The 18,800-nt window shown below is 49.9% G+C and overlaps 3 protein-coding genes across 3 annotated transcripts in view; 1 reads left to right on the top strand and 2 right to left on the bottom strand.

Moving 5' to 3' along the window:
* The window catches only part of LOC123754527 (uncharacterized), a 286,224-nt gene that overhangs the window by 67,537 nt on the left and 199,887 nt on the right, over positions 1-18,800 (top strand). The gene's annotated exons all lie outside the window — the stretch shown is intronic.
* LOC138366021 (BUD13 homolog) lies at positions 13,667-14,554 on the bottom strand. Its single transcript, XM_069326741.1, has one exon. The coding sequence runs from the start codon at positions 14,552-14,554 to the stop codon at positions 13,667-13,669; it is 888 nt and encodes a 295-aa protein (XP_069182842.1).
* LOC138366020 (golgin subfamily A member 6-like protein 7) lies at positions 16,117-17,519 on the bottom strand. The gene is made up of 2 exons (XM_069326740.1): positions 17,082-17,519; positions 16,117-16,161 (listed from the first exon to the last, which is right to left on the bottom strand). The coding sequence occupies exons 1-2, from the start codon at positions 17,517-17,519 to the stop codon at positions 16,117-16,119; spliced, it is 483 nt and encodes a 160-aa protein (XP_069182841.1).

Here is an 18,800-nt window from a genome sequence, read left to right as displayed (position 1 = left end):
TATTCCCCCAGGGATGGTGGGTGGCAGCCAGGTACCAGTGACTGGCCAGGAATGATGCCAGGTACCAGTGACTGGCCAGGAATGATGCCAGGTACCAGTGACTGGCCAGGAATGATGCCAGGTACCAGTGACTGGCCAGGAATGACGCCAGGTACCAGTGACTGGCCAGGAATGATGCCAGGTACCAGTGACTGGCCAGGGATGACGCCAGGTACCAGTGACTTGCCAGGAATGACGCCAGGTACCAGTGACTGGCCAGGAATGACGCCAGGTACCAGTGACTGGCCAGGAGTGACGCCAGGTAACAGTGACTGGCCAGGAGTGACGCCAGGTACCAGTGACTGGCCAGGAGTGACGCCAGGTACCAGTGACTGGCCAGGAATGACGCCAGGTACCAGTGACTGGCCAGGAATGACGCCAGGTACCGGTGACTGGCCAGGAATGACGCCAGGTACCAGTGACTGGCCAGGAATGACGCCAGGTACCAGTGACTGGCCAGGAGTGACACCAGGTACCAGTGACTGGCCAGGAATGACGCCAGGTACCAGTGACTGGCCAGGAGTGACGCCAGGTACCAGTGACTGGCCAGGAATGACGCCAGGTACCAGTGACTGGCCAGGAGTGACACCAGGTACCAGTGACTGGCCAGGAATGACGCCAGGTACCAGTGACTGGCCAGGAGTGATGCCAGGTACCAGTGACTGGCCAGGAATGACGCCAGGTACCAGTGACTGGCCAGGAGTGACACCAGGTACCAGTGACTGGCCAGGAATGACGCCAGGTACCAGTGACTGGCCAGGAGTGACGCCAGGTACCAGTGACTGGCCAGGAATGACGCCAGGTACCAGTGACTGGCCAGGAGTGACACCAGGTACCAGTGACTGGCCAGGAATGACGCCAGGTACCAGTGACTGGCCAGGAGTGACGCCAGGTACCAGTGACTGGCCAGGAATGACGCCAGGTACCAGTGACTGGCCAGGAGTGACACCAGGTACCAGTGACTGGCCAGGAATGACGCCAGGTACCAGTGACTGGCCAGGAGTGACGCCAGGTACCAGTGACTGGCCAGGAATGACGCCAGGTACCAGTGACTGGCCAGGAGTGACGCCAGGTACCAGTGACTGGCCAGAAAGAGTGAACTAACATGATAAAGGCTTCACCATGTAGTTGGAAGCGCCAACCCCGTGTTCGGGGGTGTGGGGGGAGACTGAGGGGGGTTGAAGCCCTCTTAATTGGGATTTTTTTTTTGGTCAGGTGACTGTAGAGTTCGTTATCGGGCGAAATATGTTTTTGTCGCGGCTGTTAGCGCGGCGGCGGTCATTAGCGGACTAACCAATTCGTTTGTTCTCGCTGCCACCTGTTTGGAAAGGCTTCATATATATATATATATATATATATATATATATATATATATATATATATATATATATATATATATATATATATATATATATATATATATATATATGTATATATATATATATATATATATATATATATATATATATATATATATATATATATATATATATATATATATATATATATATATATAATTACTCATGGGTGCTAGCAGCCATCTGTGAATATTTCTCTCGTCTCTTTAACATTATTAAATTTGTTTTTTGTTGGGATTTATGAAATAAGAGACTTCCGTCTGCTACCCAATCAGAATGGCGCGACACATAGCCTTATCTGATTGGTCCAAATTACGAAAAAATCAGGAGACTTGAGCCCATGACGATGCTGTAGATGGTCAAGGCTTGGAGTCGAGGCTCGAAGCCTTAACAGAAGGGAACTATCAGGGATAAAGTGCCAAGCCATGACGACTATATAGCACTGGGAAGGGATCAGGATAAGGATTTGGGATGGGACGGGGGGAAAGGAATGGTGCCCAACCACTTGGACGGTCTGGGATTGAACACCGACCTGCATGAAGCTAGACCGTCGCTCTACCGTCCAGTTCAAGTGACAGAACAACCCGTCGACTACCGGGTCATCCCGGACTGATGCCACCGTAGTTGGCCAGAGGTTGGGAGTTAACTCTTGGACCTAAGCTCTGCCGGCTGGTGTACCTGGGTCAGGGAGGGGGAAGGCGCGTCGGGCACAGCTTCACCGTGTGAAGATGAACGATGTCAACTACTTCAAGCAGCGGCCTCTAGGGCAGCTGCCACTAGGTAGTGTGTTCCAGCAAGAACAATGGAGGCGGAGAGTCGCCTGAGCTGTGTGAGGTTGTCAGAGACCCACGGGGGACTGGTTGAGGGTGAAGCTGTAGCACACGGAGTTACAGCTTCACTGACGGACACCACCACCACCCACCTTCTGGTTCTGAGCGTCGCCGAATTCTCTGGCAGATCAAATACTTGTTTCTCAAGTGAAGCGCTTGCACTCACAGCCTTAATGTAGTCCGCGCTTGTGAGGCGTCGACACCTCCCTGTCTCGCCCCTGCCCTCGCCCCTGCCCTCGCCCCGGCCCTCGCCCCGGCCGTCGCCCCTGCCCTCGCCCCTGCCCTCGCCCCTGCCCTCGCCTCGCCCCGGCCTCCCTGCCCTCTCCCTCGCCCCTGCCTCCCTGCCCTCTCCCTCGCCCCTGCCCCCACCCCTGCCCTCGCCCCTGCCCTCGCCCCTGCCTCGCCCCTGCCTCCCTGCTACCCACCAACCAGCTCAGGTGCACTGTGTGAATGGTGCTTCGCCTAAGTAACAAGATCGTTAGCACAAGTGTGTGTGTTGACAGTCCTGTGAAGTAATTGGAAGGTGACTTAACTAGCCTATTCACCTGTTGACAGTGTAGTGTGCTTGCCCCGTTGTGTATATTGTGCTGGTGTATAATGTATCGTGTGTATTGGGCTGGTGTATAATGTATCGTGTGTATTGTGCTGGTGTATAATGTATCGTGTGTATTGTGCTGGTGTATAATGTATCGTGTGTATTGGGCTGGTGTATAATGTATCGTGTGTATTGGGCTGGTGTACGATACATTGTGTGTATTAGGCTGGTGTATGGTATATTGTGTATATTCTAATATTATAGTGTAGGATCAACGTTCAAAGGAATATCCGAATTAGTAACTGGGCATCCACAGTGCAAAACGAGTTGGTAGCGATACTGGTAGCACTCGAAATTATTGACAACACTGAAGTAGACAGCTTAAGTATTTCCGACTCCCTTTCCTCACTACGAGCAATAAACAGTTTGCAATCAAGTAACAACGTGCTTGTCTTGGAAGCCAGACGTAGATATATAAGAATACTTAGCAAAAGGGTAAATATAAAAATGTTGTGGATTCCTTCTCACATTGGCCTGCAGGAACATGACAAAGTTGACGCCCTTGCTAAGGCTGCAGTAAATAAAGACAGTATTGAACGGAATCTTGAGTTATCAAATAGGTCCCGTAAAAGTGTCATTAGACGAGAACTCCTGGATGAATTTGAGGAAAGTAGAACAGTGCAAACTGAAACTAGCAGGTCCATTGTTCATCACAATGAAATGTGTGAAGTAAAACATGTGTATGGGGCAGGTAACAAAGTCAGTAGACTAACAGATGTTGTCACAGCTCGTATAAGACTTGGCTACCAATCATGATATGGCAACCTATCTTATTACCATGGATAAATTACCTGAAATCCTTGCACTGTATCCATATTTCGCTTCCAGTAGATAAACGACATATGAGATTAAGAAACAAGTAGTGTATTGTGAAGACTAATAATAAACAGAAGCTCCCCTATGACTATCTCCATTGGTCAAACTATTATGTATTAGCGATAAGACCTACCATTAATGTATAATGACTTACTGTAAATATATAACTCTTGAAATAGCACTTTCTCTGTAACTAGCTGACATTGTAACTATAAGGTGTGAAGGATAAATGAAATTGTTTATGTAATAATTTAAGATGAGGTCTGATAAAGACCTTTTGTGCCCTCTGTAATGCTTTTTTGCGCTACCGCTCACAGGATGGGTATGGGGTGCACAATTAACTAGCCGTCTAGTTTATTGTGCACCCCATCAAAAATTGTTGATGGGGTGCAACTAGGATTAATTTTTTATTGTTGCCGTCGGCGGCAACAATCACAATCACCGAGGGTGGAGAGCGCGCTCACGGCGCACATGTGAGGAGGAACTTGGGCAGTGTTAAGGCAGCCAATAAGTGTCGTTGTTTCCTCTGTAAAGACATTTATTTTCTACAATCATGGTTAACTGTGGAGAGGACTAGAGCAGCGAGACCCGAGGCGGTGTTAGCTGGTGCTCAACCTTGCCACCACGACTGTGTGTATGTGTGAAGACACCCTAGAGAGGTGCACAGGTTGAGAGGTATGGGGCTGGTCTCCACGCCTACAGTAAGCCTGACGTAGGGCTGGTCTCCACGCCTACAGTAAGCCTGACGTGGGGCTGGTCTCCACGCCTACAGTAAGCCTGGCGTGGGGTTGGTCTCCACGCCTACAGTAAGCCTGACGTGGGGCTGGTCTCCACGCCTACAGTAAGCCTGACGTGGGGCTGGTCTCCACGCCTACAGTAAGCCTGACGTGGGGCTGGTCTCCACGCCTACAGTAAGCCTGACGTGGGGCTGGTCTCCACGCCTACAGTAAGCCTGACGTGGGGCTGGTCTCCACGCCTACAGTAAGCCTGACGTGGGGCTGGTCTCCACGCCTACAGTAAGCCTGACGTGGGGCTGGTCTCCACGCCTACAGTAAGCCTGACGTGGGGCTGGTCTCCACGCCTACAGTAAGCCTGACGTGGGGCTGGTCTCCACGCCTACAGTAAGCCTGACGTGGGGCTGGTCTCCACGCCTACAGTAAGCCTGACGTGGGGCTGGTCTCCACGCCTACAGTAAGCCTGACGTGGGGCTGGTCTCCACGCCTACAGTAAGCCTGACGTGGGGCTGGTCTCCACGCCTACAGTAAGCCTGACATGGGGCTGGTCTCCACGCCTACAGTAAGCCTGACGTGGGGCTGGTCTCCACGCCTACAGTAAGCCTGACGTGGGGTTGGTCTCCACGCCTACAGTAAGCCTGGCGTGAGGCTGGTCTCCACGCCTACAGTAAGCCTGACGTGGGGTTGGTCTCCACGCCTACAGTAAGCCTGGCGTGGGGCTGGTCTCCACGCCTACAGTAAGCCTGGCGTGGGACTAGTCTCCACGCCTACAGTAAGCCTGACGTGGGGCTGGTCTCCACGCCTACAGTAAGCCTGGCGTGGGACTGGTCTCCACGCCTACAGTAAGCCTGACGTGGGGCTGGTCTCCACGCCTACAGTAAGCCTGGCGTGAAGCTGGTCTCCACGCCTACAGTAAGCCTGACGTGGGGCTGGTCTCCACGCCTACAGTAAGCCTGGCGTGGGGCTGTAGCAAGAGCTGCTGGAGCAACATTTTCCCAGACTGAGCAAAACTCGTCAAGGGACGACGTTACAGTGTTATATTTTACGCGGAGTTGAACACCTTCCTAAAACTGCAGCTCGACTCTGAAAATTATAATTATGTAACTTTAGTCGCTCCACCTCACGTTTTCTGTTGTGTGGAGGTGTGTGTTGTGTGGAGGTGTGTGTTGTGTGGAGGTGTGTGTTGTGTGGAGGTGGGTGTTGTGTGGAGGTGTGTGTTGTGTGGAGGTGTGTGTCATGTGGAGGTGTGTGTTGTGTGGAGGTGTGTGTTGTGTGGAGGTGTGTGTTGTGTGGAGGTGTGTGTTGTGTGGAGGTGGGTGTTGTGTGGAGGTGTGTGTTGTGTGGAGGTGTGTGTTGTGTGGAGGTGTGTGTTGTGTGGAGGTGTGTGTTGTGTGGAGGTGTGTGTTGTGTGGAGGTGTGTGTTGTGTGGAGGTGTGTGTTGTGTGGAGGTGTGTGTTGTGTGGAGGTGTGTGTTGTGTGGAGGTGGGTGTTGTGTGGAGGTGGGTGTTGTGTGGAGGTGTGTGTTGTGTGGAGGTGTGTGTTGTGTGGAGGTGTGTGTCGTGTGGAGGTGTGTGTCGTGTGGAGGTGTGTGTCGTGTGGAGGTGTGTGTTGTGTGGAGGTGTGTGTTGTGTGGAGGTGTGTGTTGTGTGGAGGTGTGTGTCGTGTGGAGGTGTGTGTCGTGTGGAGGTGTGTGTCGTGTGGAGGTGTGTGTCGTGTGGAGGTGGGTGTTGTGTGGAGGTGTGTGTGGTGTGGAGGTGGGTGTCGTGTGGAGGTCAGAACAGGGAAGTAGAGAGAGACAATACCCAAGCACCTTCTCAGGTCGTGTATTGAGCCTGTACAACGTGTGGGAAGTAACTTTTCCTAGTGTCGAGACGAGCAACACTCCTTGTGGCCAAGGATTTTGTCTTGTGTCTTGGCTTAGATAGTGGTCGTTGTAGTGAGGTGTGGAAGTGGGCAGAGTAGCCTCGCTGGGATCACGTGTGTGTGTGTGGGGGGGGGGGGAGGGGGAGGGGTGTACTCACCTAATTGTGCTTGCGGGGGTTGAGCTCTGGCTCTTTGGTCCCGCCTCTCAACCGTCAATCAACTGATGTACAGATTCCTGAGCTTACTGGGCTCTGTCATATCGGAAATTAAGAGGAGAAAATGCCAAGCCTTTACGACTATATAGCACTGAGAAGGGGGAATGGTGCCCAACCACTTGGAATGTCGGGGATTGAACGCCGACCTGCATGAAGCGAGACCATCGCTCTACCGTCCAGCCTATGTGATTTTTGTAGTGTGTGTGTGTGTGGGGGGGGGGGTATTGGTATGAGTGACGTGAAGTTAGACTAGACTGTTACATAGAGGCTGTGACAGGCCGGAGGTAGCGGCACTGTAGCTACCTCCGGTGACGACCTTGTGAGACAACTGTGTGACGACTTTGTGAGACAACTGTGTGACGACTTTGTGAGACAACTGTGTGACGATCTTGTGAGACAACTGTGTGACGACCTTGTAAGACAACTGTGTGACGACTTTGTGAGACAACTGTGTGACGACTTTGTGAGACAACTGTGTGACGACCTTGTGAGACAACTGTGTGACGACCTTGTGAGACAACTGTGTGACGACTTTGTGAGACAACTGTGTGACGACCTTGTGAGACAACTGTGTGACGACCTTGTGAGACAACTGTGTGACGACCTTGTGAGACAACTGTGTGACGACCTTCGGCAGTGTCCCTTGCTTCTTAGTTGTGACGTGAGGCAGGAGAATGACAGCGGTGCTGCCTTAGGTAACATCGCCACCCAACCCAGAGTCTGGTGTCACAACCGCGGGCTCGGGGCAACATGATGCTATATCTCTCTTGTGTGTGTGTTTATTTTATTTTTTATTCATATATACAAGAGTTCCTACATTATTGTACAGCCATTAGCACGCATAGCGTCTAGGGCAAGTCTTTAATCTTAATTTACACACACACACACACACACACACACACACACACACACACACACACACACACACACACACACACACACACACACACACACACACACACACACACACACACACACACACACACATCCCCTGGAAGCAGCCTGTAGCAGCTGTCTTGCTCGCAGGTACCTATTTACTGCTTGGTGAACAAGAGCATAAGGGCGAAAGAAATGTTGCCAATTTGTTTCCAAATCCACCGGGGATCGACCCCGGACCCCTAAGGGCTCTACTACGAACACTGAGTGCTGTTCACTCAGCCGTCAAGCTCCCTGGCGTCTGCGAAGTAGATATGTATATACTTTTAGTCGCTGGGCGGCTGATTATATTATGAAAATTAAGCTAGATTATATGCTAGCATTTCCTTTTCAGTGAGACTCGAACTTGGGACTGTTAGGTGGCTAGGACAGTGTGATTACTACTCAGCCAACATTATATTAAGTTTCAATTAACCGATGAAAGTTTAATCCCAAGAAGTACTTGAAGGTTAATCCCTCTTGCCAGTCTGAAACATTAATCCTCTTCCACTAGTTAATTCCTTGTTGGATATTACAGTTTGCTTCCTGTGTTGACCTTTGGCTCTGTAATGTTGGCTGAAATGTGTGTGGCCCATAATGGCCTCTACTGTAACACGAGACTTCTCTTGGTAGGTCGGGCCAGTCTTAGTCTCCTAGATACATCAGTTGCTCTTCGTGGTACATTAACTCCTGTGTACCAGTCACCTCAGTTTCTCCCATCCTTACCTCCACCTCCCTCCTGTTAACACATTACAAGATCACTTCACAATTACCATATATTTTCTTGAACATTTATACCCAATTCACAGTCATCGTCATAAAAATATAATTTGTTACTGGATATTAATTCGTACTGAACTCGCTGCTAATTAGCTAACGACTGATGTCGACAAAAATGATCTTCTCCAGGTCATCCAATTAAGCGTGGAACACCATGCGGACAAAATAGTCTCGTAGAGTAAAATGCGGCAGCTTATGTCCATAGACTTTCCTTCCAGCCGTTGATGCAAAAAAAATCCTGGGAGGAATAATATTCTGTGATTCAAAGTCTGCTCTTCAAGCAATCGAAAACTTCTCTTGGAAGATCGACAGCAAGAATCTCATACTACCAATTATAAATGACCTAATCGCTGCACAGAGTAAAGGGTCTCGAATCTCCTTTGTATGGATACCTTCACACATAAATATATCCCATCATAATGAGGCAGACATTGCAGCCAAATTAGCGTGTAACAAAGATGAAGTTGAATTAGATCTAGGTATCCCCATCTCTACTGTCAAGATTATATTGGTCCAAACACTCAGGTATGATGGGAAAGAAATTACTAACTTCCAACGACCTGAAAGTACTGGTATAAAAAACTATGATATATTTAGGTCTGAAACCTATATCTATTGCCAGCACAAAACGTGGACCAGACTATGCGACACAATGGTTACCAGGATCAGGTTGGGTTACCGTTACCTGTGGCAGGTGGCTACAGGTGACGGATCTCCCAATCCTGAGCACTCCAGATGCAAACTCTGTGAGCAGGAACTGCGGCATGATCTCCCACACTACATCACTGAATGCCCAATTATCAGACCATTCAGACCCGTTGGCATGAGGTACTTGGAGCTTTGCAATTACTTTATTCACTCTCGTCTTCTTGAAGATATCTTCATATTGCACCCAAAATTTGCCAGTGCCGGCTACTAAACACATGGCTCTGTATGACTAACCATCCCGCGAGATGGGGACTTGAAGCACCACGTAGCTAGCTTTTTGACACACTGTACTCCCCTACATATAGTCTAGGTCAGCTGCACAAGTGTACATGTACCTAATGTATTAATAAAAAAAAACACTACATGAATTTCCACTGTTATACTCTTCATTTTGAGGCGAAATTGCTCAATTCAGCGCAATTAATTGTAGTCGTATAGAAAATAAATCACTATAAATGTTTGAATTTCTGTCATTAGTATCCCGGCTTACCAATGAGAACGGTAGTCGTCTTGGTATTGTGGGACAACTGTGTGACGACCTTGTGAGACAACTGTGTGAGACAACTGTTTGACAACCTTACTACTGATGGGCGGCGGTGTGGTCCGTGGAGGGGAGTGTTGTCAGTCCTCCCCGCGGACATGCTCACCCCGTGGAGAGCCTCACTTTGCTCTGACTACTGACAACATGCCAGGCTGCCCTTGTCAGTCATGCGACCTTGTCACTACAGGACTTGGCACCTATGATGAATCCTAAGCATGTCCCCCCCCCACCCCACTCCCCATCCCTCCCTAGTCTAGCAGAGGACCGAATCCTCTTACCTTGAAGCTTCTCCATCCACCAGTCGTATGAATGGGACCGTCTTACTCAGACACATTCACCACTCGGCCTTCCTAATGCTCTTGTTACGTAGCGATGGATTCCCACTCTCTCTTCGTTCAGGTTTTGGAATAGTGGTCCGTTATTGGCTCTGAATGACGTCATTATCGTCCTGCATCACTACCGGAAGTTGCACAATCGTTCACTAGTTCTGTTATCGTATATTTTCGCGCCAAAACATGGCCGTCCGTCTTCGCTCGAATATTTCCATGCATTAATGTTGTTCCAACAATGGTAACGTTGACCCAACATTGCAGCCCCTCATCTTGACGAGTAATATTTGTTATCTATTAATTTGCACTCCCGATAGTATTACTAGGCCGTTATCGCGTGATCAATATAATTTTTAACATTTCCATACTTTCAAGAGTTAAGGGACGTGGATGACGGTTACTGGTGAGGGAACCATCGCCGACGGCCCCCCCCCCTCCCACACAGCCCCCCCCTCCCACACAGCCCCCCCTCCCACACAGCCCCCCCTCCCACACAGCCCCCCCTCCCACACAGCCCCCACTCCCACACAGCCCCCCCCACACAGCCTCCCCCCCCTCCCACACAGCCCCCCCCCCCACACAGCCCCCCCCCACACAGCCCCCCCTCCCACACAGCCCCCCCTCCCACACAGCCCCCCCCACACAGCCCCCCACACAGCCCCCCCCTTCCTTCAACACAGGCGTGTTGAGCGACCGTCCTCAAACTCTGCCCAGTCTGTAAATGTCTCGCTTAACTTCTTCTCAAATTCTTCACAACTGTGAAGTGTTTGTTTTACCGCTCTTTCTTCTCATAGTCAATTTTTTGTTTTTTCAGAGTTCTTTTTCAACTCGCTAAAATGTTTTAGCTTCCCTGGTTCCTTCTCAACTATAGTGACTGCTAAAGCGATTGAAGCGTCACGCGCGCGTGCGCACACACACACACACACACACACACACACACACACACACACACATACACACACACACATACACACACACACACACACACACACACACACACACACACACACACATACACACACACACACACACACACACACACACACACACACACACACACACACACACATACACACACACACATACACTCACACACATACATATATATATATATATATATATATATATATATATGCGCGGTATTTATAATTACTATGTGCGAGCTATTAGCTCTTGGACCCCGCCTTTGTAATCAATCTACTTTTCCTCTATTATGTATTCTACATATATTTCTCTGTAACACACTTTCGCGCGCGCGCACATCCCCAGAAAGCAGTCCGAAGCAGCTGTCTAACTCCTAGGTACCTATTTACTCAGAGGGAGCCGGTCGGCCGAGCGGACAGCACGCTGGACTTGTGATCCTGTGGTCCTGGGTTCGATCCCAGGCGCCGGCGAGAAACAATGGGCAGAGTTTCTTTCACCCTATGCCCCTGTTACCTAGCAGTAAAATAGGTACCTGGGTGTTAGTCAGCCGTCACGGGCTGCTTCCAGGGGGTGGAGGCCTGGTCGAGGACCGGGCCGCGGGGACACTAAAAAGCCCCGAAATCATCTCAAGATAACCTCAAGAAGAGAGGAGTCAACTCTCCGGTGGAACACATGTGCTCCCTACTAGAGAGATGACCTCTACACTACAAGCAAGTAACAGTAGAGGAAACGTTTAAATTTTAAAACTATAAATACGTTGAAACTTCATAAGTTTCCGTTTGTCGAGTGGATGTTTCTTCCTGGTAGTGGGAGTGTAGCCTCACGCAGACAATTGTTAAATAATTCCCTGTTTACATGAGAGAGAGAGAGAGAGAGAGAGAGAGAGAGAGAGAGAGAGAGAGAGAGAGAGAGAGAGAGAGAGAGCGAGAGAGAGAGAGAGAGAGAGAGAGAGAGAGAGAGAGAGAGAGAGAGAGAGAGAGAGAGAGAGAGAGAGAGAGAGAGTGGATGGGGACGAAGGGGGGTAAAGGGAGGGATGGGGAAGGGGGGGGGGGGGTAGGGGGGCACTCATAAGCCCTGTGTTTTAAAAAACTTTGCCAAGTATCGCCATTATTGGAACGTGGATGTCGCCTATTTAGTATGGACCCCCCCCCCCACCCCCACCCCGCCAAAAAAAAAGTAATCAGCGAGTTTAAATTGGCTGGTAGCAATAGGCCGTGGGTGAAATAAGCCAATTATAATTGCAATTAGGGTTACTCTAGATTGTATTCCGCTGGCAATAGTCAGGTGCTGTAATTATTGTGATTCTGGCTCAGATTTTATCATCAAATTTAATTATGGTGGGGTGGGCACAAAGGCGTCCACCTGCAGCCCGCTGGTTCACGCTCTAACATAACCCCAATATTAATGTTTATACTCAAATATGACAACCTAAAGTTTAGGCTAGTGAACATAGCTTTAACTAGCCTAAAGTTTCTTTGTGTAACCTATCACGTTATACAGTCTAGCACAGGCCTAGTGTTGCGTAGCTCATCACAGTTTTGTGAAGCTAAGATATTTTGTATTTAAAATGAATTGTATTGATAGTCATGTGTAGTTTAGCATAAATCTGTGTTTAAGCAAGTCGGAGTTACCGCTGGAGGCGGGGGTCTCGTCCAGACCCTGGTGTGGGGAGCGGGCGAAAGGGTGCCATCCTCCGGCTGGCTGTTTAACCAGGTACACGATTGTTACCCCGTCACGACGCCCACCTGGCTACCCCTAGATGTGTAGAGAGAAGCAGGAGTATTTAGAGTGGATCGTTTCAGCCTTCACCTCAGTCTTTATGCCGATAGTGTGTTAGGAGAAAGGTTATACAATTGTAACTCTTGGATTATATATAGTGTGTTACGTTATAAAGATGGAATGTAGGCTGTTGGCGTTGTATAATGATGTAACTGCTAGTTACCACAAGGGATACTTGGTCATAAGTCACCAAGCGTGAGTGTTGCAGTACTTCACTGCAGACAGTTCACTCACATGTTGAGGAGCCACAACACCGTGTAGTCCCCAGGTGAGTGTGTCCCCAGGTGAGTGTGTCCCCAGGTGAGTGTATCCCCAGGTGAGTGTGTCCCCAGGTGAGTGTGTCCCCAGGTGAGTGTGTCCCCAGGTGAGTGTGTCCCCAGGTGAGTGTGTCTCCCGCGAGTGTGTGTCTCCATGGCTAGCGGGGCCGGGGCCTCCTGGGAGAGGGAGCACATAACCCCTGGCGGGAGACGCCCTCAAGATCTATCTTGAGATGATTTCGGGGCTTAGCGTCCCCGCGGCCCGGTCCTCGACCAGGCCTCCTTTTTGTTACATACCCTCAGGAAGCAGCCCATAGCAGCTGTCTAACTCCCAGGTACCTATTTACTGCTAGGTGAACAGCGGCATCAAGGTGAAAGAAGCTCTGCCATTTGTTTCAGCCTCCGCCGGGGATCGAACCCGGAACTTTGACTACGAATCCCGAGCGCTGTCCACTCAGCCGTCAGGCCTCTTGGTGAAGATTGGTGAGGATCCAGTCTCCCAAGAGGTGGTATGGGCATGAGTATACGTTGTCATCCTCACTTCCCTGGAAATTCACAACCCATTCACCTGGACTCTTGGAGACTCGAACCCTGGACCCCACGCGTGTGAGGCCGAAGCTCTGTCGACCGAGCTATTGAGTAGTCTTAATAAGGAAAGGTTCCAGAAGCAACAGCCTGCTGCCAAACTGAAATTTTCGAAAAGGAGAAACCCATAACACCCTCCATTAATTGATTGATGAAGATTAAGCCACCCCAAGAGGTGGCAAGGGCATGAATATCCCGTAAGTGGAGGGTGTTTGGAGTCATTACCAGTACCAGTAGCTGATACTGGGGACCTGTGGATGGATGGATGGATGGATGGATGGATGGATGGATGGATGTGGTCTTCACGGTGGCTCGCAGTTTATGGCCCGCAGGACGCTTGGCTGTTCAGCCAGGTGGCTTATGGATGGATGCGGAGTGTTGCGTCTGCTCTCCTCAGCTTAATTCGGCGTTTCTTCGTCGTGGTGCCGTCGAGCGGGGTTGTCGTAGTGGTGCCGTCGAGCGGGGTTGTCGTCGTGGTGCCGACGAGCGGGGGTTGTCGTCGTGGTGCCGTCGAGCGGGGTTGTCGTCGTGGTGCCGTCGAGCGGGGGTTGTCGTCGTGGTGCCGTCGAGCGGGGTTGTCGTCGTGGTGCCGTCGAGCGGGGTTGTCGTAGTGGTGCCGTCGAGCGGGGGTTGTCGTCGTGGTGCCGTCGAGCGGGGTTGTCGTCGTGGTGTCGTCGAGCTGGGTTGTCGTCGTGGTGCCGTCGAGCGGGGTTGTCGTCGTGGTGCCGTCGAGCGGGGTTGTCGTCGTGGTGTCGTCGAGCTGGGTTGTCGTCGTGGTGCCGTCGAGCGGGGTTGTCGTCGTGGTGCCGTCGAGCGGGGTTGTCGTAGTGGTGCCGTCGAGCGGGGGTTGTCGTCGTGGTGCCGTCGAGCGGGGTTGTCGTCGTGGTGCCGTCGAGCGGGGGTTGTCGTCGTGGTGCCGTCGAGCGGGGGTTGTCGTCGTGGTGCCGTCGAGCGGGGGTTGTCGTCGTGGTGCCGTCGAGCGGGGGTTGTCGTCGTGGTGCCGTCGAGCGGGGGTTGTCGTCGTGGTGCCGTCGAGCGGGGGTTGTCGTCGTGGTGCCGTCGAGCGGGGGTTGTCGTAGTGGTGCCGTCGAGCGGGGGTTGTCGTCGTGGTGCCGTCGAGCGGGGTTGTCGTCGTGGTGCCGTCGAGCGGGGTTATCGTCGTGGTGCCGTCGAGCGGGGTTGTCGTCGTGGTGCCGTCGAGCGGGGTTGTCGTCGGCGTAGGTCTTGTAGTACTCTGGGTGGTAGTAATCCTTCCGTAGTACTGAGAGGTCAATGCGGTACTGCATGGTTTCGGCGTCCATATACACGGAGGGGGTCTGGGTATACTTCCTCCACCTTTTCAAATACGAAAGTTGGAGACGGTATATATATATATATATATATATATATATATATATATATATATATATATATATATATATATATATATATATATATATATATATATATATATATATCTATATATGACAATGTCAGACCACGCACCTTCTGAAGATGTATTTAATATACGAAAGTACTTAAGGAAATTTCCTGTTTCATTTTTCCTCCGTGGTCTGACATTGTCACATTCTTAATCACGTGTTTATTTTCGTGATATACACACACACACACACATATATATATATATATATATATATATATATATATATATATATATATATATATATATATATATATTATCAACAGGGTAGAAAGATCTTTCTAGTCAACAGTGTCACTAAATATTACAATTATTCAATCTTGCATAACTTACAATAATTACTTACTAAATTCTTAATTACTCAATAATTAAATAATGAGCCGGTCGGCCGAGCGGACATCACATTAGACTTGTGATTCTTTGGTCCCGGGTTCAATCCCGGGCGCCAGCGAGAAACAATGGGCAGAGTTTCTTTCACCCAATGCCCCTGTTACCTAGCAGTAAAATAGGTACCTGGGTGTTAGTCAGCTGCCACGGGCTGCTTCCTGGCGGTGGAGGCCTGGTCGAGGACCGGGCCGCGGGGACACTTAAAGCCCCGAAATCATCTCATGATAAGATCATCTCAAGATAACCTCTTATAATATAACTTGATTTTACCGTTCTAGTGTGATATTTGATTATTTGAAAAGTTCTCCCAACACCTAAAAGGCATGAAAGGTGCCTTGAAGGGTTCCCAAAAGTTCCGGTCGGCTCGAGAGAAAATTTTGCGTCCAAGATGTATCTGTTTCGGCACAGGCCAACTTAAAAGGTTAAACCCCCCCCCCCGCTGGTCTAGTAGTGCATTCTGGTGATCCTTGACCTGTTAGACTTGAGACACGGTGTAGCGACGGTATGGCGACCTAATGGTAGTGGTGCCTGTGTCGACGGAAGCAGTCTCCTTCCTTGACCTGGCTGGGCACGTCTTGACCTTTCTCAAGACGTGTCTTTAGTAAGACAAGACCTTAGACAAGACCTGACAAGACTTGACCTTACTTACAGGTTAGGACGGACCTTGTCCGTCCTAACCTGGGCCAGGTTTGTCCCAAGTTGACTGGTTCCATCCTGAACTTGGCCAGGATGGAATCCGTCCCATCCTAAATCCTTATCCTGAACCCTTCCAGTGCTATATAGTCGTAATGGCTTGGCGCTTTCCCTTGATAATTCCTTTCCTTCCTTTCCTGCTTCGTTTTTACCAATTTCATTCGTGTTTTTCCCCTTAATTATACTTCTTTCTGCTCTTCTTTTGCCTCGTCCTCCGATATTTCTTCTTCTCCAATTCTCTTCTTGTCCCCCGTCCTTTGATCTTTTTTTAATACACGTCTTAACCCTCCCCCCCCCCAGGGCGAGTTTGGCGTTCCGCCTCATGCGACACTTAAATATTTATGTCCGTTAAATCCGGACTGTGGAGAAGCGCAGGTCGTCTTGCTGAGTGCTCTGCGCTTACAGTGAACACTTCATACTTATTTAATTGGGCTGTTAATCTGGTTTTATTAACATTGTTCAGCTGCCTGGACCTTTTGCCTTCGATATGAAGGGCAAAATATTCTTGCTGGAATTTTGCATATTGCCTTCGTAATCCGGCTGCCTCTGTTTTATTAATCCGGAATGTGATAGGAACAATATCAAGAGATTGTTTACATGTTAAATTTTGGGTCGGAGTGGAGAAGGGTGAGTGTGTGTATGTGTGTGTGTGTGTAGGGGGGGGGGTTGCAGGGTGTGTGGGAGGGGTCTTGAAGGGTGTGTGGGGGGCCTTGTAAGGGGAGTGTGGGTGAGCACACTCACCACACTCGCCTCATACAAGAGGCACCAGGCGAATAAGACCGACAAACAGCCTCGAGGAAAGCAGCCACAACACTATTTACGAGGATGATTTTTTAGCAAGAGGAAGAGGAGAAGAAGAATGGCTAAAAATAGCCAGACTCTACCACCAACTCGGTCAAATGCTAGAGAGGACACAAACACAGTGGCCTCCTTATCAGAGCCTCAGATATTAACACCAAGTTAAGCATCATAACATAAGCATCACAAACATAATATTTTTTTTATTTGCCAACATTCAGGGTATAAAATCACGCAAATCTATCACGAAAATCACGTTGGGTGTGTTGGGTGTGTGAATCCCTTCCCCTTTAGTTTTACTTGCGTTACGGAACACACCCCTTGAAAGCCTCTACTAACTTGGGGCCGGATCCCCAAACTCTACTACCATCAGAGAAGAACCCGGTTGCGTCCCAGTAGGGCTGTAACAATGAGTCACAATAACTGTTTGAAAATATGATGACCAAATTACACGTCAGAAGATGAAGAAGCGACGACGTTTCGGTCCCTTCTGTGGACCATTATCAAGTCATTACGCTGCATGATAATGGTCCAGGATGGACCGAAACGTTGTCGTCTCTCATCTTGTCCTCGTGTCCCATCTCCTGGACCTCGTCTCTCATCTTGTCCTCGTGTCCCATCTCCTGGACCTCGTCTCTCATCTTGTCCTCGTGTCCCATCTCCTGGACCTCGTCTCTCATCTTGTCCTCGTGTCCCATCTCCTGGACCTCGTCTCTCATCTTGTCCTCGTGTCCCATCTCCTTGACCTCGTCTCTCATCTTGTCCTCGTGTCCCATCTCCTGGACCTCGTCTCTCATCTTGTCCTCGTGTCCCATCTCCTGGACCTCGTCTCTCATCTTGTCCTCGTGTCCCATCTCCTGGACCTCGTCTCTCATCTTGTTCTCGTGTCCCATCTCCTGGACCTCGTCTCTCATCTTGTCCTCGTGTCCCATCTCCTGGACCTCGTCTCTCATCTTGGTGTGCATTTGAGAATCACAATCAACAAACGTTTCCTCACTGTCTGTCACAATTCAAACCTCGGCCGTTCGCATTTTTGAGGGAAAGAGAACAAAACTTTACTCCGTTTTCTATAGCATGGCTGCAGTCCGTGCCGTGTATCCAAAAGGATACTGTTTGAGTGCGTTTGAGTTCACGCGTGTGTGTGTGTGTGTGTGTCCGTGTGTGTGTATCCTGAGTTTAAAATAATCTGGAATATAGAAGGCCTGTCAGGTTCCAGATGCTCAGATTGGCATAGATTATCAGTTACGCGCGCGCGTGTCTTGCGTGCGTGCGTGCGTGTGTGCGCGCGTGTGTATTCACCTAGTTGTGCTTGCAGGGATTGAGCTCTGCTCTTTCGGCCCGCCTCTCAACTGCCAATCAATCAACATATTTTTTTACCCACACACGTCCACACACACACACACACACAGGAAGCAGCCCGTAACAGCTGTCTAACTCCCAGGTACCTATTTACTGCGAGGTAACAGGGACCATCAGGGTGAAAGAAACTTTGCCCATTTGTTTCTGCCTGGTCCGGGAATATGTATATGTATATATAATTATTTATAAATTAACTGTGGCCCTCTCTGGGTGGGAACTGTGGCCCTGTCTGGGTGGGAACTGTGGCCCTCTCTGGGTGGGAACTGTGTCCCTGTCTGGGTGGGAACTGTGGCCCTCTCTGGGTGGGAACTGTGGCTCTGTCTGGGGAGGAACTGTGGCCTCTCTCTGGGTGGAAACTGTGGCCCTGTCTGGGTGGAAACTGTGGCCCTCTCTGGGTGGGAACTGTGGCCCTGTTTGAGGAGGAACTGGCCCTCTCTGGGTGGGAACTGTGGCCCTGTCTGGGGAGGAACTGTGGCCCTCTCTGGGTGGGAACTGTGGCCCTGTCTGGGTGGAAACTGTGGCCTATCTATCTGCCTTAGTAATACAGCTTGATAACTCTGCGCTAATTCAATCTTATCTGATTCATTTAAACTAATTTTGCCGGCTCATCTTGACGTCAACTAATTTGGCCGCCTGTCGAGTGAAGGAAGTTATTCTCGGCTTACTTAACACAAACGTGTGTGTTTGTCGGTCCAGAATCTGCTTAATTGGGTTGTTGTAGTGTGACTCGTTAGTGCCCCCCTCCCTATGTGGGGGGGGGCCATGTGTGACATGCCCCCCCACCCCCGTCTGAAAACATCCCCCCCCCCCTCTGTCAATGTGCTCCGTGTGTCGATGCGCGGAGCAAGTTCGGCATCAGGCTTCACAACAGGAGT

The sequence above is a fragment of the Procambarus clarkii genome, chromosome 18 (assembly GCF_040958095.1).
Source record: "Procambarus clarkii isolate CNS0578487 chromosome 18, FALCON_Pclarkii_2.0, whole genome shotgun sequence".
Taxonomy (NCBI): domain Eukaryota; kingdom Metazoa; phylum Arthropoda; class Malacostraca; order Decapoda; family Cambaridae; genus Procambarus; species Procambarus clarkii.
This window is presented reverse-complemented; position numbering and strand designations above follow the sequence as displayed.

What these genes read in the sequence shown, in the direction of transcription:
- LOC138366020 (XM_069326740.1), bottom strand. Translation starts at nt 17,519, where the DNA reads ATGAGAGACGAGGTCCAGGAGATGGGACACGAGGACAAGATGAGAGAC. An exon ending in CTGGACCATTATCATGCAGC is followed by an intron (nt 16,162 to 17,081) that starts GTAATGACTTGA and finishes CTGTAAGCGCAG; the next exon opens with AGCACTCAGCAAGACGACCT.
- LOC138366021 (XM_069326741.1), bottom strand. Translation starts at nt 14,554, where the DNA reads ATGCAGTACCGCATTGACCTCTCAGTACTACGGAAGGATTACTACCAC.